At 44.6% G+C, this 25,971-nt stretch overlaps 1 protein-coding gene across 5 annotated transcripts in view; it reads left to right on the top strand.

Annotated features, from left to right (window-relative positions):
- The window catches only part of Tnik (TRAF2 and NCK interacting kinase), a 403,188-nt gene that overhangs the window by 271,395 nt on the left and 105,822 nt on the right, over positions 1-25,971 (top strand). For all 5 annotated transcript variants that reach the window (XM_021158657.2, XM_029475111.2, XM_029475112.2 and 2 more), the window contains exons 6-10: positions 366-456; positions 2,940-3,070; positions 15,440-15,494; positions 17,355-17,433; positions 24,240-24,415. In XM_021158657.2, coding sequence (XP_021014316.1) covers positions 366-456; positions 2,940-3,070; positions 15,440-15,494; positions 17,355-17,433; positions 24,240-24,415 — 532 coding nt within the window. The remainder of the gene's footprint in view (positions 1-365; positions 457-2,939; positions 3,071-15,439; positions 15,495-17,354; positions 17,434-24,239; positions 24,416-25,971) is intronic.

The raw sequence follows: 25,971 nt of genomic DNA, 5'->3' as shown, positions 1-25,971 counted from the left end.
CACTCCTAGAGCACTGTGCCAGCTGAAATTCAAGCTGGTAGAAACCCAGATGTACCATTGTGCATGAAGTTTGCTCTACACAGAGCTTCTAATCACATAGGGCCATCAGTACCCCATCATATCTGACAGATCTACTATTATCAGATCTAATGTATTTGGTCAGCATACAGTCATGTGTATATGCCAGTTGGTGCTGATAGTGGCCTGTAGCTCAGCTCAGCAACATAGCTATATGAAAATGAAATAACCTCCTACAAATATCTCTGGGTGAGTTAAGTTTGAAGGTGATTGTTAGCATTCAATAGTGTGTTTCCATCTTCGTTTATATCCTATTAACTAACTCTCTCGCCTCTCCATTCCATTAGGGCCTGAGTCACCTGCACCAGCACAAAGTGATTCATCGAGATATCAAAGGGCAGAACGTCTTGTTGACTGAAAATGCAGAGGTTAAGCTAGGTATGGACAGCATCATGGGGCACAGCACTGCTGGAGACAATAGGTGTCAGCAGTCCTTTATGTAAAGCTGTCACTGCTGACTTGGGGGCCGGGCATTTCCCCAAAGATGAAAGAAAAATTGGGTTTTTTTTTGTTTGTTTGTTTTATCCATTTGAAAAGTATTTTCTCAAACCATCCTGAAGAGTGGCTTGTGTGATGACTAGAAGCCTACACGTAAGCACTGTGTAGAACTTTGTTCTCTGTAATGATTTGAAGTGACAGGCCTGGGCATCACCCTATTACACTCCATAGATGGTTTGTATCACTGCTGACATGATGGGGTATTGATGGCCCTAGATGTTTGGGTTTGGGTTTGTCTCATGAAAAATATTCATATTTGGAAGTATTTTGAATAATCCAGTTCTGCTGAGTTATACGTAAATTTACTTTATTATTTCCTACAGCTCCTGTATAAAGGGGATTCTCCAGAGTCCACTTTGAGTGCAACCTGATCACCCCACTTCACCCTGACAGAGTTGGTTGGGGGAGAAATATTTTTCTTTAGCAAATATATCAGAGCACATATATAACTGCCTCTGTTGCTGTGTCCTAACCAAAACAATAACAAACAAAACAAAACAAAACAAACAAAAAACAACTTAGAGGAGGAAGTGTCTGTCTTTGCTCACATTTGCAGAGTACAGTCCATCAGTGGAGAAGGTCCAGGCAGTGGGAACTTGATGCTGCTAGTCAGATTCACAGCCAGGAGCAGGGGGAGTGAATGTTTATATACTCACTTTCCCCACTTTGAGACAGCCCAGGACCCCAAATCCAGAGAATGGAGCCGCTCACAATGGGCTGGGTCTTCCCGCAGGCAAAATCCATCCAAACTCAGATGGAGACTCTCTTCTGGGCTGAGTTACAGCTGTTCCAGGGCCCTTTCACAGAAAATCTGGCAATTCTCTCATTTCGTTATCTAGAAGGGATTTTCTGTCCATGGAAATGTTCATTTCAAGATTAGAACACTTCTCCTTCGCTTTTGATAAGATGCATAATTTCCCATTGTATTAGCATTTGAAGCCAAATGTTCATCACAGGAATATTTGCTTTTAAAAGGAAGAACTTATATTGTGCACCTAAATAGATCCACGTATAGAGACCGGATAATCTAGCCTAGAGGACTTGCTGGTGCTGTTTAACAAGCTCTTGTTGGGAGTACAATGTATGCCACATCTCTCAAGAGATACTTAGATTAGCTTGTGTGAACAGGCCTATTCTATGTTGCTATCTTCATCTTTGTATTGTAGATTTGGAAAACCAAACACACAAATAGTTTGATTAATAGCCACACCGTTTACCAGTTGTAGGACAGTATGTGAAAACAATGACAGTCTAACACAAACTCTTAGGTCTTGATTGCCATTTTGTGTGTGTTATCATTTGTGGCCATGAAGGCTTTTACCAAACTCCTACTTCTTTTGATCTCAGGGGAGCCTTGGTATAATCAAATACTACAATTTGTAATTTTCTCACTGGTATATGTATCTACTTAATAATTAAATTTAAAAGTAGGCATTCGAGGTATAGAAATGGTAGAAGGGACCCAAATGCCCACCACCAGAGGAAAAGATAAAATGTAGAAATGGAAATTTAGTGGAAAGTTATTCAGCATTGAAAAGGAAGAAAACTGTGACATACGTTACAGCCTGGCTGAACTCTGAGGGCCTTATGTTATGTGAAATAAGATGTATTCTGTGTAATTTTGCTCTTACAGGAGAGGGGAGTGTCCTAGGGATGGGAGCAGGAGGATGACTGGGTAAAGTGTGGGACATAGGTTGTTAATGCTCAATGGTATAGACCCTCACTGGCAGAAGATGAAAATGATCCGGGGATGGATGGGGTGAGAATGATGCCATCTTAAGGGCTTTACTTGGCCCAGAAAATGTGCATAAAATGTGGATAAAATCTCTCCTAATGAAGTGTCTCTTGCTGTAATAAAACATCATGACCAAAGGAAATGGGTTAAGGAAAGGATTTAGTACAGCTCACAAGTCTCAGGTCACACTCCATTACTCATCAAAGTCAGCATGGGAACTCAAGGCAGGAACCGGGAGGCAGGAGCTGAAGCAGAGGCCATGGAGGAGTGCCGCTTACTGGCTTGCTCCATGCTACTTGCCTAGTTTGCGTTTTTATCCTCCTCATGATTGCCTGTCCAGGGATGGTTCCACCCGCAATGGGCTAGGTCCCTCCATAATCATCTATCAAGAAAATCCCCTACAGACTTGCCTACAGGCAACATGATGGAGATGTTTATCTCAACTGAGTTTCTTCTCTATGCAGTGATAAACATGTTGCTAAACATAGTGATATTCTCTATACAGAAGAAACCAGATGAAATCATAACGTTTATGTAATAGATACACTTTACTGCCTGAAGAACACACATTCATTTTACCCTCACATCCAACCTGAGATTCTAATTTATTCAACTGTCTTCTCATTAGTGGATTTTGGAGTGAGTGCCCAGCTTGACCGAACCGTGGGCAGGAGGAACACGTTCATCGGGACTCCCTACTGGATGGCACCAGAAGTCATTGCCTGTGATGAGAACCCGGATGCCACATATGATTTCAAGGTATGAGTTGGTTGGTCTGTGAAGCCATGTCCAGCCCCTTGTCCTCAGGTTTTCAGGGGTTGATCCTCATAGACACCTGTGATGTGGCTTACACAAAAGGAGATTTGGAAAATGGTATCTGGATCTAAGATTGTAAGATACTCAAGTAATAACTGTTTTGTAATGAATTTACCCACAGTATTTGGTCTCCTACTTACAAAATGATATTGAAATTATTTTCTATGCTTTTGAATGTATTCTTCTTACTCTTGAGAAATAGAGTGTTGTGTTGTTGGTTATAGTTTCGTTTTGGCAATATTTATATATTCTTATTTTTATCCTTTTTCATCTAATAAGTCTTTTGATTCATTTTTAATGATGCATAAAATTATTCCAACTGCACACAACACACATTTGTAGCAGATGTGCAGCTTGGTCTTCATGTGGGTCCCCTAACAACTGGAGAGGGGACTGTCTCTGACTCCGTTGCCTGCCATTGGATCCCTTTCCCCTAACAGGACTGCCTGGTTGGGTCTCAGTGAGAGGATGTGCTTAGCACTGCTGGGACTAGATGTCCCAGGGTGGGGTAGTACCCAAGGTGGGGCAGTACCCAAGGTGGGGCTTCCCCTTCTTCTCGGAGAGGGAGAGGGAGTAATGGGGCAGGGATTTGTAAGAGTGGGACTGGGAGGAAGGGAAGGAGTAGGAAGCTGTGATTGAGATGTAAAGTGGATAAAAAATATGTTATAGAAAGAAAAATATTCCATCTGTGCATATGAAAGGGGTTTCAGGCATTACTTCTATATATGCACAATATTTAAATCAGGATTAATATATTTATTTGTTTAAACATCATCTTTTAAAGTGAAAAGTTTCAGAGGGCAGGAAGAGATAGCTCAGTTGGCAAAGTACCTGCTTCTGAAGCAGAAGGCCCCGAGTGAGTCTTCCCGAAGCCACGCAAAGGGCAGTCATGGTGATGCAGCCTTGTAGTCCCAGCTCCGAGGAGAATCCTGAGCCTTGCCAGCCAGCCAGCCTAGCAAGGTCCAAGCCAATGACTGACCCTGTATCAAAATTCAAGGCTTCAGAGAAATAATAGCCAAAACTGACATCTGTCCTACCCATGCAGGTGCAGACATACATATGCCTGCACACCCATGCTCAGTCACAAAGGCTTAGAAATCACGCCTTCTAGCTTTCTCAGATGGGCTGCACACTGCTGTAACTCTCTGTGGCTTCTGTGCCCTAGCACCGAGGAACTCTTTGCTTCTATCAAACAAGAACACAGCATATACTGGTCACCCTATTTATTCCACTAACAAGCTAATATTCTCAAGGCTTCCTATGTTAAACCAAAATTTAAATATCGGGGGCATCTTTTCATAGTGAAATGGCAGCAGGTTCCTCGTTTCTTCGGGTTCACTGTAAATACTTCAAAGTTTCTTCTCTGTAGGAGGGATGAAGTAGAATGCGGGTCTATGCCTTGGCTTTCCTCTAGTGTGACTTGGCATCTCACAGAATTTTGATGGATCCCTTGTCACATTCAGTAAGCTTTTCCCGGCAGCCCTCCTTCATTCATCCCAACACAGTAACACGAGTCACAGTCATAAAGCCCCTCAAGAGCTGGTGACATTGCTTCTGCATAAATCCCTATTAAGAGAAAGTGAAACTGTGGACAGTGAGAGCTAGGGCCAGTTCAGAGTTCTCAGGCTAGGCACTAGGCAGAGAGACACCCTGTGGGCAAAAGGTTTGCTACCTGGGTTTGCTTTCATAGCTCAAGGACCTTCCGTCAAAATCCTACAAAGAGGGAAACTGGGGCCAGGTCTTCACAGGTGCATACCCAGTTGGTGACATTCTCTGAACTTCAACTTGAACATGAGTCTCCCAACTCTGCTCAAATCACTGCTCAAGTCACTTGTCCCACCCTGCAAAGGAGGGTCTCTTGTGGATTTGTGTGTTCTGTATTATACAGATGGGTTATTATTTGATTTGTCTGATTGCCTTTTAAAATGACTATGTTAAAAAAAATTAAGATAAGTCAGCATCAAGAGGGCCTCCCTATGAAAAGAATCTGTGGGGTTCTTCTTTATTGCAGCCTCGTCTTGTGTGTGTGGCATTTGCCTAGCTTCTGTATAAATCTCATATTTCTCATCCAAGTAGTACATTTGAGGAATTTCTCTTTTAAAGTTCACTTGCTTCTCCCCATTTGGTTACTGTTTTTAATCAGGTGAGCTCCATGCAAACACTGAAGTCTTTGAGACCCAGTGTCTCCGAGCATTGATGAAATCATTCACCTCTTTAGAGAAACGCAAGCTTGAAAACATAATAATCACCCTTCTCAAAGTTAGTCCCTCTAATGACCTGACGGCAATCTGTCTGAGAGCAGCTGCCTCGTTAAAAATTAATCCCCTGCCAAAATAAATGTCATTTATTTAAACTGCTAATGATCAGCACATTTGAATAATTCCATTTGCAAATCCGAGAGAGGATGCGCTACAAAATATATATCCCAGACGAGATATGCATATTTTAATTGGTTGTAAGCAACTCTTCAAACTGTGGTCGTATTTAACACGTGTTAACTAGTTTACATCTGTGCCATAGATAATTTGAACCACTTCAAAATATACCAGGCGGGAGCTGGAGGGTTGGTTCAGAGGTGAAGAGCACTTGTTGCTCTTGGAAGACCCAAGGATTCAAAATACCAGAATCCACGTGGTGCTTCTCAACCATCTTCAACTCGAATTTCAAAGGACCCAGTGTCCTCTTCTGACCTCCCAGGGTACCAGGCACACATGGTGCACAGAAACAACATGCAGAAAATATCCAGACACATAAATAAATAAAACTAAAATTTAAAGTAAGACTAATTATACAAGGAAGAGCCGAGTGTCTAGATTTTCACCCCTGACTTAATCTTTTAAGTGTCATGGTGGGCTATATTTATGTGCAGTGTATTTGGTCAAAGAATAGACAAGACCTCTGTGGCTGACTTGTTTTTAGGAGAGTACCTAGAATAAGCTTTTCCCTTTGGCCAATCCAGAACTTGGACTTGAATTCAAATCTTGGACTTCTCAGACAACTGCTAAGAAATTCTGTTTAAAGATGATGTGATACCAATATGTAAGAATAATTTTTTTTTACAAAAAGAAATTTTAAAAATGTCCTCACAGAGAAAACAGGTCCAACAATGTCAGTCATTTAGACTGTGGTGTGAACTTCTTTATAAAGATAGCTGTGCACATAAGTTGTTCGAAGAAAACTCCATGCCTAGGCTGTGAATTGTGTTCCTCACCTGTCAAGGGGAAAAGCAGCTTGTCCGAAGAGCTGATGAAAAGGATGAAGTAGAAAGGAATACTGGGGAGTGGCAGGGGTTTTATTTTGATGACTTCATGATTTTACTCAGAACCAGAGAAGATGGAGATCTTTACAACCTCGCCATTACTGTATCTTACCTTGTGCCCAGGAATGTGGTCTGTCAGCAGGAGACTACTTGACAGCAAGTTGACTTTGAAAGTATCTAATCAATCACTCTGGGTGTGTACTTAGTGAACTCCCACTGTGTGTGTCTCTGTGTGTGTTTGTGCATGTGTGTGTGTGCATGCACATGTGTGTGTGTGTGTGTGTGTGTGTGTGTGTGTGTGTGTGTGTGTGTGTAGTTAGCTGTCTCTGTATAACCCATTTCCTAGTGGAGCATTCACCAGAGACCTATGAAGCTCCAGGATTTGGTCCATGTAGGGGAATAGTTGGTCTATTTGAACCAACAGGAATCCCAGCCTCAGCAATGATCTCAAATGTTGAACTCTCACATACATTAAATGTATGCTTCCAGCATTTTCAGGTAGTGCTGATTGAATAATTGATACTTTGAACAGCACTAGATTCTGTAAGCTTCACCAAGAAAGTGCTGGCTTTAAAATGAAGGTGAAATGCCAAAGTCCATAGTTTGGTTTTATTATGTGATTTATCATTTATTATTATTGATTGACTATTATTTAGTTTATTTTTGAGGTGCTTTTAAGGACTGGTAGAAGTTTCTATTTTTCCAAATTCCCTTTTTGAAGATTTCTATTTGTGTATGCCTGTGCGTGTGTGTGTGTGTGTGTGTGTGTGTGTGTGTGTGCATGTGTACATGATTGCAGATGCTTTTAGAGGCCATTGGAGGGTGTCAGATCTTTCTAGGCTGGAGTTATGGGTGGTTGTGTGCCATGCAATGTGGGTGCTCAGAACTGAACTTAGGTCTGTGTTAGAACAGAACCTATTCATGATGACTGAACCATCTTTCCAGTTAAGAACTTTCTTTTGAAAGTCAAAGTAACTGCATATCCTAAGGATATCAGTGGAAAGGAGTGTGAGGAGATGGGGTTTTCACTGTAGTCTGGTTTTGTGTGGAAGCTGCTGGGTACGGGGGAAATCTCACCAAATGTTTAGGAGGAGAGCCTGCATTGCATCTGCCTGGTGTGCTGGCTTTCCCTGGGGGCCCTTCCTTTCTCGTTTTCAGAAATTCTGTCAAAACACTTCAAGCAAAAGGAAAGGTTTCATTTCTCTGGTAAGTATGCAGGGCAATAATGAAAGCTTTCCTGTTTAATAATAAGCATTCAAAGATTTGAAATTAATAAAACTGTTCAAAATTCCTAGGCTGTTTAAACTGGTATTTTTAAAACTTACTGTGAATTGTACTTCAGTAGGATGGAATCTGACAGGTATTTTATAGTCCTAAGTAATTGCCTCAACAGATATGTAGTAAAGGAAGTTCTCTGTGGCCAAGCCCACATCCATCAGAATTGGTTGAATAAAAACTGAATTCTCTAGCCAGTGGAATACTGTGCACCACTTGAGTGATGAGGCGCTGGAGTATCCTGTAAAATGTAAACACCAAAGCTTCCTCCTCTTAATGTAGCCTTACTCCAACTCCCCTGATGTGGAAACACACACACATACGTACATACATACATACACACATACACACATGTATGCACGTACATGCACACATGTGCACATGCACATACACAATGGGGTGGTGGTCAATCTGCAAATATCCTGGAATGCATAAGAGTACTTGGTCTTCGAGCACTTGAATGATGAATTCTTAGGTCTTATTTTATTTCTGTCCTGTTTAATGTTTTTGCATCAGTAGAATTTACTCATATAGTTAAGCTAGTGAGGTAATAGAAATAAGTCCAAGAAAATGCCTCCTCCCCACACCCCATGCCTGGTGGGCTCCTGCCTATGAGCCTGGCCTTTTAAAACATGCTGTGTCGCTCACCTCTACTCAAGAGCCTTGTCTCACAAATGTGGCAGCTTCTCTGCAGATGTAGGTGTTTCCTCTGCTTGCCAAGAAACTGCTCAGCTCCTTCAGTATCCCAGAGACAGACTTTATTCAGGCAGCATGCTAATGTCCCTTTGAACAAGGGGGTCAGCTGGAAATGAGGTGAGCAGTTATGTAATGGGAGAATCACCGGAAGGCAGGTATCATAGAGAACGCATTGGATAGATTGCCAAGCAGGGTAGAAATTCCATTTGTAAATATCTCCTGCTTCCTGTGTACTAAGCCCCATACATAGGTCCTTCTGAATTTGCTCAGACAGAAGATGCCAATGCAGTCACCAGGTAGTGCCACCAGGTGGGATTGTCTCCTCAGTCTCAGCAGCAGTCTCCCTTCCTTCGGGGACAGCACTGATCCAGTGGAGGATGCGTCTCCCCACAGTTTACCATGGCAGGAATGGGAGCTGTCTCTTTCCTCTGTTTTCTCTGTGATGGGGTTATCAGTGGCTGCGGCTGCCTGGACCTCCTCACTGACCCTCCCTTGGGTCATCTAGCATGGAGGTATCTGAAATGAGAGTGAGGATGATTGATACTTAGAAGTCAGACAGGACGGCTCTAAACCAGACCATGCCTCTTATTCTTGCAGTGCCTCCAGGGAACCATTTAACTTCTCTGGGCCTGCACAAAATGCGAATAATCAATTATCTATCACAATGTTGTAATACCATAAAGTGGGTTAATATTTATAAAGCTATCACACAGTGTCTGACACTTGCTAAGAGATGGGGTGGGGCAGCTTTGTATTCACACATCTCAGGAAAGGCTGCTTTTTCTGACGATTCTTTGTGACCTAAAGAAACAAGCAGTTTCTTATAACCCAGCTCTCTGTGGGTGTTGTCCATCTCTTGTTGCCTCCTTTTAAACCAGAACTTGCTTCTCTGAAGCTCCGACCGGTAGTCTAAGTAGATCTCCGTAAGGACCACACGCATGTATATGATTTTTTTATTGAAAACTTTCAAAAAGGAAAGACAAACTACATGTGCATGTCTAAATGGAAGACTATTTTCATGGCTGGGAAGCATGGAAGTCTCTCACTGTGGGCCCCTACTAGCAGAGTGTGGTCAGATGTCAGACAGATAAACAAATTCGAGGGCCTAAGTATCCCAAGGTGAGGGTAGCTTGGTGGTTTAGACAGACAGATAATAGCTTGATAACAAGTACACACAGCATGGACGGTTCTACAGCGCTTCCCAGCCATGAAAATAGGCTTCCATTTGGACATGCACGCTGACTGAGCTGCCAGTTGATAATAAATGACCCCGAGAGTCCTTCTGTGCCTTATTTGTTAAATGTCTGCTATGTGCATCGTGTCATGTTAGGTACTTAGAGCATATCAACTTATTGAATTCTTATATCAACCCCGCACGCTATGTGTTCTCTTCACATTGCAGCTGAGGAAATGGAATCCTGACTCTTGCTGGCTTGGTCTTGCCACTGTGTTTCCAGCTGTGTCAGAGACATTCAGAGTCTGTGGCTGCAGTGGTGCACACCAGGCTCCTGGCTAGTCCCTCATCCAGAGCGGCAGTTTTAGCCTAGGGTTGCTTTGCTTCTCTTCCACTCTGATGGGGCAGCCCAGGTCAGAAAGAATGCCTTTTTTTGTGTGTGTGTGTAGGTTACTGTGTGCCAAATGTCCCCAGGCCCCAGCCGGAAGCTGTACCTTGTGCCTGCCTTCTGAGAGGCACTATAATTTGTCTCTGTTCTGTTTGTAATGTGCACAGGGATGGGCTGTTAGTCATGCTGCAGGCACGGCAGCCCAGTGCTGAGGAAAGAGTGAATTTCCCACCTCCAGTCAGGGTGAGCTGCACCATGGCCAGGAGGAAACGTAAGGCCTGCCTCCCCCACTTCCTCCCTGCTCCTCTCTTGCCATCACCTTGCCAGTGGGAATGGGGGCACTTTCTCCTTTAAGTTCTGAAGTGTCTTTGGGATTCAGTAATGCATCTCAAGGTTAACCAGGGCCTGTCAGGGACATTTACAGCTTGCAAAACAGGCAGTTAAGCAGAGATTACAAGCAGCTTTGGCTTTATATGAATAAGAATTTAAGAACATAAATATTTCCTCTTGGGAAAATAGTATAACTCTAGTCCAAAATGATCCTGTTAATAATGTGAAACAAAGACTTCAAGAAGCAATAGTCATGTGACTAGCCTGGTCATGTGACTAGACAAGGATGCACAGCTTATTTAGATGGAATGATGGGGCTTTTGGTTATAACTGGTGTGTATGTGTGTGTGTGTTTAAGAAGGCTAATCAAGAGAGGCATTGCTTTTTTACTAACCATTCCTGCTTCCTGTGGTACAGTTCTAGGATTTCCCTATTGTCAAACTCTGCCTCTTCATGTTTCTCTTCTAGTACTGCTGTGAATGTGTACACACACACACACACCACCACCCCCCACACACACCACCACACCACACATATACATACTACATGTATACATGTATGCAAACACATACATACACACATGCATGTATGCACATATACATATCTATACATGTATACACACACAAACATATATATATATATATATATATATATATATATATATATATACATATAGATACATACACACTTACTTAGGGTCATTTTCAAGTATCTTTGGCTGGAATCACCCTTACTTCATCACTGGAAATCTAGAGTCACGCAGCCCAGAGCTGATGTGAGGAGCATGGCTATCTATCTTCAGAAGTTCTGCCTCCCTCCCACCTTTCTTCCCCAGCATCATTCATCAGTAGTTGGCATGTTGCCCCCGGTTGCAAGATGGGTGTTGTAACTCCAGACGCCATGTTTTTATTCAAGGCATTAAGAAGTTGAAAGGAGTTTGTAAGACAGCAGCTGTGTTAGCTCCCTATTTTGGGAAAAGCACAAGCTCCCAGGGCTGTTTGCGTATGTCTCATTGGCTGTAGATCTGGTCACAAATCTTAACTCCCTGCCAGAGTTCCAGGAGAAGCAGCTATGGGGTACTCTGAAATGGCAGGAGCTGTGGCAGTGGGGGTTAAAGGTGCCTTCAGGTTAACCGACAAATGGTGTCTGCCACAACTGCATGGAGGGTAACCATGACAACCAAACTGGCAGGCCAAGGAACCCTCACCCAGCAGAGAGAGTGAGCTGAGAAAATCCATATGCTTGAGCCCCACTGTGCACCAGATTTTGTGCTAGGCAGTGTTCCTGAAAACATGCACGCCACCGGCACCTCCTGTGCCATTGAAAAAGCTAAGCTGGGCAGCTTTCTCCAAGTCACTAAATTAGAAACCTGGAACTGAATCTGGCTCTCTCTGCTTTGAAAACCTGTTCTCTCTACCAACCTATATTTCCTATAGGCAGCTCAGACTGGCTTTGTAGCATAGCAATGGGAAGCTTGGGACATCCCAGCACCTTTGTTTTTGCAGCACCTCAGTCACCTGAGGACAAAGGGAGAATTAGGAGCAGTTATTCATGGGTTGCTAACCTGAAGATGAGTACTCAAGACCTAGCACTGTAATAATTAGAGAAGGAATGGCCAAGGCCATGGGAGAAAGACCCAGCTCCATTTAACCCATGGAGCTGAGCTCCTCTGGAATCGGGGCCATGGAGATCTGTGAAGACAGCAGACCCTGCCATTTGCTTTTTGCTCTCATGTGCCTTCTCCTTGTTTATTAATTTAGTGTGTCTATAGTAAGGGCCTACTATGTGCCAGCACTGTTCAGTGAACAAAATGAAGATCTATGACACAAGGCCTTATCTTATCCACTCTGTATTTCTCTCTCTCTCTCTCTCTCTCTCTCTCTCTCGTATATGTTGATGTAAAGGGTGTAATGACAACACAGAATGCTGTCAACAGAGAGCATGGTGAGGGGAGTCACCCATGTGAGGGGCTAGCATGAGGAAAAGGTTGGTACAAGAGAAGGAAGCCGAGGGAATCCAGACTTCTTGGAGGGGAGGAGTCAGGAGGGGCCAACCTTCACATCTCTGGGGATCTGCCCTCTTTACCACATCTCCCTCCATGTAGGGAAGTCTGTACAGAAGCTCGGAGTCAGAAGTGAAGTTAGCTGCACTGAGCATTTTATCTCAGTCTCAAGCCTGGCTGTAGCCCTCTCAGCTTGGGGCCATCAGTTCCTTCCAAATGCATGAACTGTCCCACCGGCTCAAAGCTCACTGGGCCTGAAGGCCATTTCAGTCTACTCCTGCCCTGTCAGCTCACAGCTGAGAGCCTGACTCCTCCTTCATGCTACAGAAATGTTCCACTCCTGGGCTACCGAGAAACTGCCAGAGGAACTACCAAGTCCTGAGGACAGTGGAGTACTATCAAGTAATTCAGGGACCTTTTATGATGACCCTCAGTTTCCAGACTTTTCTCCCCACCGGGAACGACTTGGTGTTCTCATCATGTTCCCAAGCAACTACCTTTCTCTACCAACCCGTGAAGCCCAGACTAGAGGGCAGCGTTTTCATCTTTGTCGGGTTTCACTCCTGAGCCAATAGTAACAGGTGAGCCTGGAGCTCAACAAGCAAGGCCAGGAGACGCAAGGCACAGTCACCACGTGCTTGGAGGTACACGCACCACACACCAGTGGGATTGTGTGCTATGGAACTTCGGAAGAAATCCAGAAAGAGAGCAGAGAGAGGACAAGAGTTGACTCCCTGCACTGTGGTGACTTAGGATCTAAGCACAGTGCCTTACTCTCTCCATTGCTATGAGCTCTAAAGAGATTGCACTCTGTGGGAAAGCCTGGGCACCCTGGATATCCCTTTGTATATTGTAAGAAACCCTGCTCAAGTACTGAACAGGCCTTGCTTTTATTCACAGGCTTCTGAGCAATTCAGTTCTAGCCAATGACCCAGCATCTATACCATGGCTCCCTTCCAACTATGCCTTTTGACCCTCACCCCGCCCCCCAACCCCCTCCCCCACACACCCTCCTGCACCTCCCTGCCCCCCCCATACCTGCCATGAGAGTTTGCTTGGTGGGAATAGTGAAGAAGCTTCACTTTGATATCTATAATGTGAGGATTGAATAATGTGCATGAAATTCCCAAGATGCTGGGAGTGTGGTGGCTAATGACACCACGGTGCATACAGGTCAGAGAGTCAAGCCCACATTAGGTTTTCTCACCCATCCACTGGGACACGGGAACAGCGAACAATTTCTGAGCTCATCTCACTGGCTTTGTTCTTGTCTTGGTGACTCCAGCCACGCTGCACTTACAATCATGTCACCTGTGAGGAAACATGCATACTATTAGACATGGAGATTCCTTCTGGTAAAGTGAGAAGCACTGGGCTGGAAAACTCAGATTAGTGCCTGAAAGTCAGTCCAAACCTAAGAAGGCAGGTTATAACTTTTTTTTCAAAAACAATTTTTATTAGATATTTTCTTCATTTACATTTCAAATGTTGTCCCGAAAGTCCCCTATACCCTCCCCTCACCCTGCTCCCCAACCCACACACTCTTGCTTTCAGGCCCTGGCATTCGATGTACTGGGGCATATAATCTTCACAAGACCAAGGGCCTCTCCTCCCAATGATGGCCGACTAGGCCAGCTTCTGCTACATATGCAGCTAGAGACACAAGCTCAGGGGGGTACTGGTTAGTTCATATTATTCTTCCTCCTATAGGGTTGCAGACCCCTTCAGCTCCTTGGGTACTTTCTCTAGCTCCTCCATTGGGGGCCCTGTGTTCCATCCAATAGATGACTGTGAGCATCCACTTCTGTATTTGCCAGGCACCGGCATAGCCTCACAGGAGACAGCTATATCAGGGTCCTGTCAGCAAGATTTTGCTGGCATATGCAATAGTGTCTGGGTTTAGTGGCTGTTTATGGGATGGATCCCCTGGTGGGGCAGTCTCTGGATGGTCCTCCCTTCCACCTCAGATCCAAACTTTGTCTCTATAACTCCTTCCATGGGTATTTTGTTCCCCACTCTAAGGCAGGTTATAACTTAAAGAGCTATTTTCCATTGGCAGTTTGTAAACAAGTTGGAGAACATGTGGTTGTCCACACTGAAATGTCCATGCACACCCTATTGTCATCATGCCACAGTAAAAGACATGTTGTTGTTCATTAAACACAAGTAGATGTGACTAGAATACCTCCTAAATAGTCTGCCAGCTCTACCTGTTGGTATTTCTTCAGAAGGCATAAAAGCTTGTACCTAAGACCCAGACATTTCATAGAGAATAGCTCAACCTGGAGACACTCCAAATGCCTGTCAGCAAGTGAGAGCAAACTCCAGTGCATCACTCAGTAGAATACTACTAAAGAACAAGAGGGCAAGAAGGGCCAAGATATGGTACAAGAGAGAGGGCCTTCGGGAACTCTCTGATTAGCAATACGAACCAGACTCGAGAGGCACGTACTGTTACATTTCTTTTCTATAAAATTTGGAAGATGAAATCAATCTACCATGACAGAGAACAGGTGGGTAAGTCACCTAGACAGTAGAACGAAGGATGGGCAAGAAGCGGGAAGCTTCAGGGGGGAGAGTGCCATCTTCTGGAGGTGTGATGTTTGCTGCCCTGGTGGTGGGGTCACATGAGTGACCTAACTCATCAAACAGTATACGTCATACATGTGCCATTTACTATGTAACAACTATAATTCAATAAAAGCATTAAAAGAAAAACTGCATACCTGATAGAAAAATAGAAAGGGGAGACTATTTACAGAATGGAAGGGAAAGAGGTGGATAATGGAAGAGAGCCAGGAGGAAGGTCCACGGTAGGCAGATGTTCTGACAGCAGCATGAAATCCACTATTTTACAGGAGTTAAAAAAAATATTGAAAAGAGCAAAATTTCACATGGTTTGACTGACATCTAAATCTCAGTAATAAAGTAACTTTTTAAAACCTTATATTTCTTTCCATACATTTATTGGAAACTACCATTTGCCAGACAGGCACCGGGAAAATGCATATGATGAGAAATGAGAAGTGAGCGTGACTCCTCTGGCTTTGCAGCTGGTTGGAGAAATAGGTTTGTGAAGACAATGGATTGACTTCCCCACAGGCTGTTCCGAAGTAATTACCAGGTTTAACCAAATTGTCCTCTGTTGATTGAATTTATGTGTGTATCTGTGCTTTCTTGTTTTGCAGAGTGACTTGTGGTCTTTGGGAATCACCGCCATTGAGATGGCAGAAGGTGCCCCCCGTAAGTTCCTTCCTCTGGGGGAAAATCTGCTGCTGGTTGGTTCTGCAGGTCCTGCGGGCTCCTTGCCAGGGCTGCGGTTGGCCTACTTCTGCTACGCCGAGCTCGGCATGGGTCTGATGTGGCATATTTAGAAAGCAGAGGCAATTTAAATCAACCAGGAATCTGTTTGTTGCAGAGCAGTGAGCAGATCTGTGTTTTGCTAGGAAGGAAGAGTGCAGACGCTGGAGGAGGCGTTTTGTCTTGCCCACTTACTGTGTGGCTCATTCTGGAGGCACTGCGCCTCTCTCACAGGCACCACAGACACTCCCACAGACAAGGTCAGCTCCCCAGTACGAAACTCCAAAGCTGAATTCCTCAGGTGCAGCTCTCACAAATCCATGAAGTCGGAGGCTGACCCTCTTATGAAAATATAAACGTTTGGAGCTTTAGATGTCTGTGCCCTTGTTGGAGCCCTGTCCCAGACACTGGCAACCTTGAGAACTTCCCAAGTTCCCTGGGACGTTCTGTGTTAGTACCAAAGAACACCTCTGGGAGCTGCAGCGGTGGCCTCGGAGACTTCCACTGGACCTCCCAGACCGCCTGACGGAGTCTTCCTTTACCCACCAGTGCCAACCACAGTAAAGACAGCAAGGCTCACCCTTTCCTGACAGACAAGGATTCACTTTGCAGGCAGCTGTGATTCAAGCAACACCCAGGCAGACTGTGCCTGGATTACAGGGCAGTCTAGATCCTCCCTCCCCTACCCAGGGCTACAGTTGCATAGTGATAGCGAACCTTTCCCGGCAACTTTTCTACCTCCCTTTACATGGGAACTGGCCCCAGTCACATCCTTGCTTGTGTTTCCTACCCTGTCACACTTGCTCAGCCACTTTTCCCAGGACTGAAAAGGCCCTTCGCCCTCAGGACAGATGGTTCTTAACCTCAGGACTCTTCCTATACACTGTCACTGCTGTCACACCATCACTGCTGTCACGAGGATCTAAGTTCCTTGAATCCATCTGCAACATGATTGCCTGGGAGTGTTTGTTGACAAGATTGCCTTTGTTCACAATGACATTTGTGAGTCAGAAAATTTGGATACCACAGTCTTAAAACTGTGTTATCATCCCTAGTGGTAGACAGGACTATAAATAAACTCTGCCCACAGAATCCTCTGGCATTGAGGAAGCATATATTCTCAATCTTGGTATAGAAGAGAAGGGGGAAAGAATCCTGTATTCTCACTGTGAGAAAGTAAGCTAATAAGATATGTTGATTGAAATAAGAATATACAGTATGTCCATGAGAAAAGATTACATCATGTCTGTAAGCTGACTTCATTCTTCCATCATTCTGGGGCCAGAACAAAGCACATCTTGCACCCTGAAAAGCTAGCAGGGACATTTGGAAACAGAACGGTCTTCTGGCAGAGGACCAAAAGTCTAAAACTTTGCATAGTTAGCAATGCCTGTCTGAGCCTCCAGTGGGGAAGACACTGACTTTGGATGTTCAGATACCAGTTATATTGTGCTTAGGTTTTTGTTAAAAAAAAAAAAATTACCCCAACCATGCCAATCATAGCTGTCACCCGATGGTGTTTATTTTGAATGGCAGGTGGCTAGTTGTTGACCCCCGTGACTTGTTTTCCTTATGAAGTAAAGGTGTGACCCCGAGGGCTGTTAACGTCTGTTTAAAATGTGTGTTTTATGAGATCCATCTAATTAGACATCAGCTCTTTGATTGTCTGCCAGTTGGAAGCTTTGAGGTTCTGACCCCTTGCTCCCAAGAGCCTTATGGACATGTGCATACTTTGTGTACAGCCAGGATGGTAGTGTGGGTGGCCTCTAACTGGATCTGGTCCTTGTTTTTGGTCTCCTGTAGCCCTCTGTGACATGCATCCCATGAGAGCCCTCTTCCTCATCCCAAGGAACCCTGCACCTCGGCTCAAGTCTAAGAAGTGGTGAGTTTGCTCCCCAGTGCTTTTCAGATCTGAGGGCGGAGCTTTCCTGTGATCTTTCATTTCTGTGTGTATGTATGGACATGTGTCTGCAGTGCACCCACATGTGCTTGTATGTAGATGCCTTGGGTTGGCCTCTGTTATCTTTCACAGTTGCTTTCCTCCCTTACTTTGATAGACAAAGTGTTTTGTTATACCAGAGCCCCAGCAATCTTTCATAGGATTACAGGCACACGCTAGCACACCTGGCTTTCTACACGAGTGCTAGGGTTCTGAACTCAGTTCTCGTGCTTGAATGACAAGCACTGTAGCAACCACACTATCCACCCAACCTCTCTCTGAGATCTTCTTTTGAGTTACCCCTGATCCCTAGGTCCTTCTGGCTAGATACTTTTAAAAAATGCATGCCACAGCTTGATAGGTGACATTCTGTGTGCCACCATTGATCTTGGACTTGAGGCTTGGCTACCTGCTGTCTATACAGCAGCTTGTTAACCCTATCCTCAAGGCAAGGAGCTATTCGCCAAAATGGAGCCCAAGTAATGGCACGAACATGATGTGATTTATGCCTGCAGGGGTGTGCTAGCCTGGCTGCACGGCACATTTCTTCGGAAAAGGTGATGATTTAGAGTCAGCCCATGCTATTCCTCAAGACAGTGGTTCCCTGCACGCCCACACAGACCTGCTAATGGTCCTTGTGATGCTTCTGGCATGAGCAATTGTGGTTCTTTGTGGTTTTTTTCCAGTCCCTTTCTTTTTGTGACAGGACATGCTGGCTTTCTATTTGGGGACAGGAGTACAACCTTTGTTCTTAATAAACTTATCCTGACAAAAAGGTGACTTGTTCTAAAGAGAGCTACTACTTGCTACTCCCTGAGAACGGGGTAAGACAGGAGTGTGGATGGTGAGCAACCAGGTGAGGCTTGGAAATGGAGTCCTCTGGTTATGCCAAAGGTTTCCTGTCACTTCTCTGTGTACTTATATTGGGGGTCTTTATGCTTTGTTATATGATGCCCCCCCCCCCGTCTTCCCTGCTGCAGAAGTGACATGGCCTCCTGATACATGCTTACATCTCCTCTAGCATTGGAGTCAATCCCTACCAGCCTGTGACCTCCTGTGATTTTATAGGCACAAGCCCTGAATAATTCAACTAAACAGGAACAAATTGTTTGTCCCTTTTCTTATGACTTAAGGCTCAGGCCCTTGACTGGCATCCTCCTGTTTCCCACCCACAGACACCACCCACCACATAGAGCAGGCTTAATTAGCACCAATCAGCTGCTAATGACATGGTAACCCTGGCTCAACAGAGGAAAGGCACACAGAGGGGAAGGAAACAGAAAAGCCACAAGCAATGACAGTCTCTCAGTTGCCAGACCTGCAAGGGGGTTGTGAGTTGCTATTGGTAACCAGGAGGCAAAGCCTTCCCTGCTCTCCTTCCTCTCAGAGGGTCACTGTGGTAAGAGAATTGCATGTTCTCTCCCCAGCAACAGCCTTTCATTGGGTACCACATAGCATGTGGTGACAGAGCGCAGGAGGGCCCCTCCTCACTCTTCTGAGATCTTTCTCTCCTTTCCTCCCTGGATCCGACTCCCAGAGAGAGGAGCCAGCTCCGTTCCTTCCCCTGGAAGCAACAGTGACTCTGCAAAGCTTGCTGCCTGCCAGATTTCTGCTTGTAATGTGCCAAGCTTCTGGGGGTGGGGGTTACTGTCTACCGTGGGCCTCACTTCCCATCCCCTCCTCTCCTGTCACTGCTCCGGGGAGGTATTTTAAGCCTTTCCACAGAAGAACAAGCTGGCCATCCGCAGACATGCGTCATCTCATGAGCTACATTGACTACTTTATCATTTCTATAACAAATACCTGACAAGATCAAGTTCAGAGAGGATGATTTCCTTTAGGTCGCAATTAAAGAAGGGATACAGCCCATCGTGGAAAAGGAACTAAGGCAGGGGTTATACTGTGTGCACAACCAAGAACACAGAGAGAGATAAATGCTGATATTCAGCTGTTTTCATCCTCTTTTTTTTTTATCCAGAGACTCCAAGCCCTGCATGGTGCTACACACATGGGGGATAGATCGTCCCTCCTAAGTAGAACCTAAAGCCTGCTCATTTTACTGGCATCCTCCCAGGTGTGTCTCAGATAATTCTAAACCCAGTCAAACTAACAATGAAGACTAGCCACCATATGCCCACTCCTTGCCACCTTGACCCTCGACTATAAAGCTCCACCTCTGGGCCCCAAAGGCACATGATCATCTCATCATGCAAAGTGCCTTTACCTCCTCTACACCAGTCTCCTCAATCTTAACAGTTCCATAGCCTGTTGCTAAAGGCCCAAAGCCTTTGCGATTCTCAAGGTATCTCTTAACTCTAAGACCTGTAAAATTAAAACCCAGCTCACATATTTCCAATATGAAGTAGCACAAAATAAACATTCTCGTTCCAATAGAGAGGGATAGATAAGGAGACTTTAAGGCCTGAGCTTAGCAGGGAAAACACAAAATCCTGAGGTTCAGTGTCAAGCATCCAAGGCTCCTGGTGATGTCATCTGGTCTCCACCAGCCGTGCCTCTCCTACTCTGCCCACAGCACACATAGCCTCCCTTCGAATGGCTCCACTCCATACCTATAACTCTCCTTAGTGGCTCTCCCATAATCCCAGCAAAATCTAATATACTGAGTTCTCCCTTACAAATGAGGCTTCACTTCACGGCATTACGCAATGGCTTTTGGGGCTCCTTGAAGAGAATCTTACTCTGCGGGTTATTGCCTTACCTTTCAAAGCTCTTGCTACGGGTTCTCAGTGCGCACAGTGAGCTGGGTCCCTCCACATCAATCACTAATCAAGAAAATTCCCCCAAAGACTTGCCTGAAAGCCAGTCTCATAGAGGCATTTTCTCAACGACAGAGAGGTGTCCCTAGATGACATGGGATTGTGTCAAGTTGACAAAAAAAATCTAGCCAGCACACACCCTACCCACCAACCCTGACTGTTTTTTTAGAGTTCCATGCCTGCTGTCAGGCACTTTAGTTTTGAGATAGAACAAAAGGTAGGGCTGTAGGGCTATAGGGCTGTAGGTGTGTGTGTGTGTGTGTGTGTGTATGTGTGTGCCAAATGAAAATAATGATGATATAAAGTAGATGCCACAAAATATTTGAGATACATTGAACTGGCTAGTTTGTACTGTGACTGTATACTTCACCAAAATCCAAACCGAAACTGGAGCATGAGTTTTTTTTAAATTAACCTGTTCTGTTCCGCTTCCCCAAATCCATCTACAGCAATCCCTTTAAACAATGCTGTGTAGCCACCTGCTACATAATAAAATTCGGGTTAGCAGTGGACTCCATGTACGACAGTGGTGCCTTAAGACTGGACCACCTGGTGCCTCTGCAGCCATGTTGGCAAGAGCATATAGGTTCTATGATGTTCCCACAATGATAAAGTCATCTGTCAAACTCTGCCGCTGAACACTGCTCAGTGGTGCCCATTTTATTTTGCAGAAGTATGCGGGGGGGGGGGCAATGTTTGATTTCCATGTCACAATCCTTAAGAAAGGATTTTTTTCTTCCTTGAGTCTAGTGATGGTCAGAGAATGGTCAGGTGTCCCCATGGTCATGTCAGCACTAATTACAAGAGGCATTTAAAATGAATTAACATGTTTAATTGATACAGCAGTGTTTTAATGTATGCACTGTGGACATCTACATTTGTAGCCAGGGAAGAGGGCGCAGAGAAGTCATTTGCCCTGAGCCACACAAGAGATGAAGCCCAAGGCAGAGAAAGGGGGTAGTTGTGAAAACTAAAAGAGATTTTCAATGTCAAAATTACCTGTATGGATATGATGTCTATCCAAAGCATCCATCCTTCCTGATCACAATGGCTAAAGTAACCAACTTCACTGTGTAACCAGGGTGACGCTGTCACGCCCTCAGACTGTGAGCATCAAACACAGGCTATATTGATTATATTGATAACCTTCCTGGAAGTTGTTATCTTTTTGTATTCTGAGGGACAAAGCTAAGTTACCAGCAGTACCACAAATTTACCCTTAACCCACCGAAATACTGAGCAAACAGGTATTCAACTCCCATGAAGTTCTTTCACTTGTAATTAAATGTGCAATTAAACATATTGATTCCTTGGTCACAGCAACTTAGAAAATAAGTGAACACTTCTTTAAAGACATGGGAGTTTGTTTTGGGGTCATTCTAGGTGGAGATGGGACCCTGCTATGTAGTCCAGGTTGTCCCCAAATTCACTATATAACTTATAGCCCCAAACTCATGATGATCCTCCTGCCTCAACCTTCCAAGTTGCTAGGAGTATGGGAATGTGCCAACACTAGACTTGAGGGTATGTTTTAAGTGAGCAACATTTTCTCTTCAAATGATGCCTATAAAAAGGATAGAGATGTATTACCAGCTTTGCAAGCTCTGTGCCTTATCTCTGTCCTTTGGACAGAGGTCGTTCCCTCCAGCAGAGCTCTGAAAAGGGAGATCTCGTAGCCGGTTCTTTTAATGGAACACTGCTGGAGCACTGTTCTGCCCGTAGAGTTGGAGCTTTTTCTGGCTTTTTTTTTTTTTTTGGTTGTTTTGTTTCTAGATGTCAGTGTTTGAAAAACGAATGCACAGTCTATTGAGGTCTGGATCTCATTTTTCAAATTGGATGTGATTGCTTTTATTTATCACCCTCTAATTAATAGTGGAGCACTTTACAATAAAAAATAAGCACCTCCTCTGAGCCACCAGTGAGAGAGAACTCATGTGTCGTTCCCTGTGAATATTTCATAGCTGTCTTAAGTTAGTCTGGTTTTCATGGTTTTGATGCTGATTTTCTTACCCAGGGCAGCCACATGGCATTTGCCAGGTTTGCCGATGTTGTTTTGAGGCTCCTGTCATACAGTTTCCAGTTCATTCTTTAGATGAGTCATTTTCCCCACCTTTTTCTTTTTAGTTGATTGATTTGGGAAAGAGAATCATACTACTCCTTGCAACAAATTGCTCCCTTTCTTGCATTATTTTATGTACACATATTATATATATTAACTATTTATTTATTCTCTCTGTATGTGTGTCTGTCTGTATGTTTGTGTCTGTGTCTGTCTGTGTGTGTGTCTATATGTGTGTGTATGTGTGTGTGCAGTCAAGCACATGCTACAGTGCATACATAGAGATCAGAGGACAACTGTCAGCAGTTGGTTCTCTCCTTCCATCTTGTCGATGCGGGGTCTCTCTTGATGCTTCTGCCTTGCTATGTACTCCAAGATAGCTGTCCCTGAGCCTCCAGACTTCCTTAAGTCTCCCTTTGGGGACTAGGATAACAGATGCTAACAGTCCCACAGCCTTCTGACTTGGGTCTGGGATTGAACCCAGGTTGTCAGATTTGTACATGACCTTACCTGCTGAGCCTTCTCCCCAACCCTCTCTTGAACTTGGATGCTGGAAGACACGCCGCTCATGGTATTCTTTGTGATGAAGATACTTCTCAGCCTGAAATACATATGTTTCTGGGAAGTGCTCCTGTCAGGGAGTATGACAAAGTCTTCCTTTGGAGGTGGATGGATGGGGGGAAATCCATAGTACAGCCACAAGAGGGCAACAGAGAGCAAAACCTGGCTCCCTTCAGAGTAGGCAAGGTGCTCAGTTGTCTGGGGTTCCACTGAGATACTGGGGGGAGAATCACTGAGCTCTCTGTGGAGAGCCTTGGAAAGGCACACACACTGGGAAGCTGGGAAGTTAATTACTTCCAACTCTGGATAACTTCTTGGAACTTTCAGCAAGAACACACATGCTCTATCCATAAATCCAGGCTAAAGTCCACAGTAACTGCTGCTGCACTGTGGCCTTGCCTGCCCTGGCTGCTGTGGTATCTGCCTCCAGGGCTTCCCAGCTTCCAGAACACTTTAGCATAGGCTTTATCTAGAAAGAAATTGGGCCTTCAGAGGAGTGGGCATTAGTTAAGTGTAGGAACTAAAATGCCACAATTAAATCTCCAAGTCCTTATGTTGGTGACCGAAAGACCCAACCATCCTTCCCTCATCGACTAGAAAACAGAATTCAGAAGCAACTATAAGGTTGCTATTTAAACATTTGGCCCAGGCATGTGTGGTGGTGCACACTTTTAATCCGAGTACTTAGGAGGCAAAGGCAAGCAGATCTCTGAGTTCAAGGCCAGCATGGTCTACAAAGAGAGTTCCAGGACAGCCAGGACTCTTACAGAGAGAAACCCTGCCTCAAGAAACAAAACAAAACAAAACAAACAGAATTGATCCGATCTGTGTTCTTTTTATCATATGAGAATCTTGTTCATTCCCATGAGGCAACTGCCTCACCCCTCCTTCCTCAGTTTTCCACACTCTGGCTGGAGTTTCATGTCAGATGGACGCTGCTCACCGTAGAGAATGTGGTCCTCCCGAGTCTGTAAAAGTCTGTAAAGAGTCGAGAGTGCTTGCCTGTCTTCTTCCCTTCACAGGTCACTGCCCTCTTGGTTCCTTCTGTGCAAGCTTGTGCTCCAGTATGAAAACGTTTCCATGTGTATAACTACCGTATGTTATCTTGTGTCTATGTCAATGGTGGTGACACCCTCGAACTTCACTGTGCTGATAGACTGAGAGATGATCTGTGATTTGTTGGTTCCCCATGCTCATCAGATGGACCGTTCTCTCTCTCTCTCTCTCTCTCTCTCTCTCTCTCTCTCTCTCTCTCTCTCTCTCTCTCTCTCTCTCCTCACATTTCAAAAGGTGTATTTGCTTTTCTTTTAGGTTAGCATTCTATCAGTGAATTCATCTCTTTTGTTTGGCAGGTCAAAAAAATTCCAGTCATTTATCGAGAGCTGCTTGGTAAAGAATCACAGCCAGCGGCCAGCCACAGAGCAGTTGATGAAGCACCCGTTCATACGAGACCAACCTAATGAGAGGCAGGTCCGCATCCAGCTGAAGGACCACATTGATCGAACAAAGAAGAAGCGAGGAGAAAAAGGTTAGTTGCCCGTTTGTATTTCAGAACAAGAAACAAAAGGCAGATCGCTGTGGGCTCTTGGTATATTTGGAGGTGACTGGAGATTTCTCATAGGCTGCATTATTCTTTCGTGTGAAATCTGCCTGTTAGGTCAGAGCCGTGGGTATTAGTGAAAAGAAATTACCACCAAAGGCAAATCTCCTTGGAAAAATTCGACCTGTGAGTCATATTTCTTTTAGGCACCAAACAAAGCCATGATGGGTGATACTATGAATCACTTTAGACGACAAGTGACTTCTCTTAATTCAAATGAATATTCATGTTCCAAAGAGTGACATCTACACATGTCAGCCAACCTAAAGACATCGTCTGATTGGCATTTCCCTGCATTGACAGTCTTCAGCATTGACGTTTCTATGCTCCAAGACTTGAGTCTGTTCTTTGGAAGTCAGAAAAGAATTTCTTACAACGTTAGTAGATGCAAAAAGACCCCTGGGTTGCCAAGCTAGCAGTGTGGCATCAGAGTTCAACCTGAAGATCCCTGAATGCACTTCCTCATTTTATAGATGCACACATTCCTCTCCTGTACACTCTTCCCTGTGTCATGGAAAGCACAGGAGCACAGATGTGACACATTGGGACTGTGCCCAAGCTGTTGGAAAGGAGGCTTACAATCCTCCTTGTCCCTGACTTAAGTGAAAGCTTGCATGTCTGCTGCAGGGCTTATGGCCAGATGAGCATAAGGTGGGGAGGAAGGGGAAGTTGGAGCGTGAAAAGGAGGATTATGAAGGTAAAGAACTCACTGGGTGGGGAGCAGGGGGCAGTAGGAGTGAGAGGCAGTTTCAGGATAGAACGACAGCCATTGAGAGTATGGTGGGGGGAAGCAGAGCTGACCAGAGACTAGGTTGGCTGTGTGTGCTTCTTCTTGCCTCTCTCTCCTCCAACATCCTCACCACCGCCCCCCACCCCCCACCCCCCGGGTAGTGGAAGGTAGCAGACCACACAGGAGGAAGTCACTCCTGTGTGTTTTATTTCTTTGATTTTGTAATAACACAGCAACTTGCGTGAGCCGAGGCTTGAAGGTGGGTGATAAATAGACTGAATGGACAGGTAATGTGGTGAGAAGATCAAGGAAGGACGAAGTATCTTCAGTGATCCTTCCAGCAAAGGGTCCCTTCTTTATTGGCCAGTTTCAAGGACTCTCAACGAGTCCAGTTAGGGGAGAGTCAGAATGGGAAGTTATGAGGCCTCTACCTCCAGTTAGTTGTAAGGGGACAGGAGTAAGAAGTCATGAGGTCCCAAAGAGCTGGAAAACCTCTGACTTTCAACTGCTCCTTGTTCTTATGGTCTTGGACCATGCCATGGGGTGAAGTATTCAAAACAGAATTTGAGAAGAGTATGCCAAATATACAACCATTAAATACCCACTTCTTTAAAGGGGAATTCTATTATACTATCGGTATACTGAATAGGTTAAATGTTCTGAGTGCTTTGAGGTTCAGATTCTGGGTTCATATTCTAACTGTACCCATTACAAATTATGCGAAACCTACCCCAGTTTTCTCATCACTCAATTA

This window comes from Mus caroli, unplaced genomic scaffold (assembly GCF_978045245.1).
Source record: "Mus caroli unplaced genomic scaffold, Mus_caroli_1 scaffold_3, whole genome shotgun sequence".
NCBI lineage: Eukaryota > Metazoa > Chordata > Mammalia > Rodentia > Muridae > Mus > Mus caroli.
The sequence above is the reverse complement of the archived record's forward strand: the minus strand, read 5'-3'. Positions and strand labels throughout refer to the sequence as shown.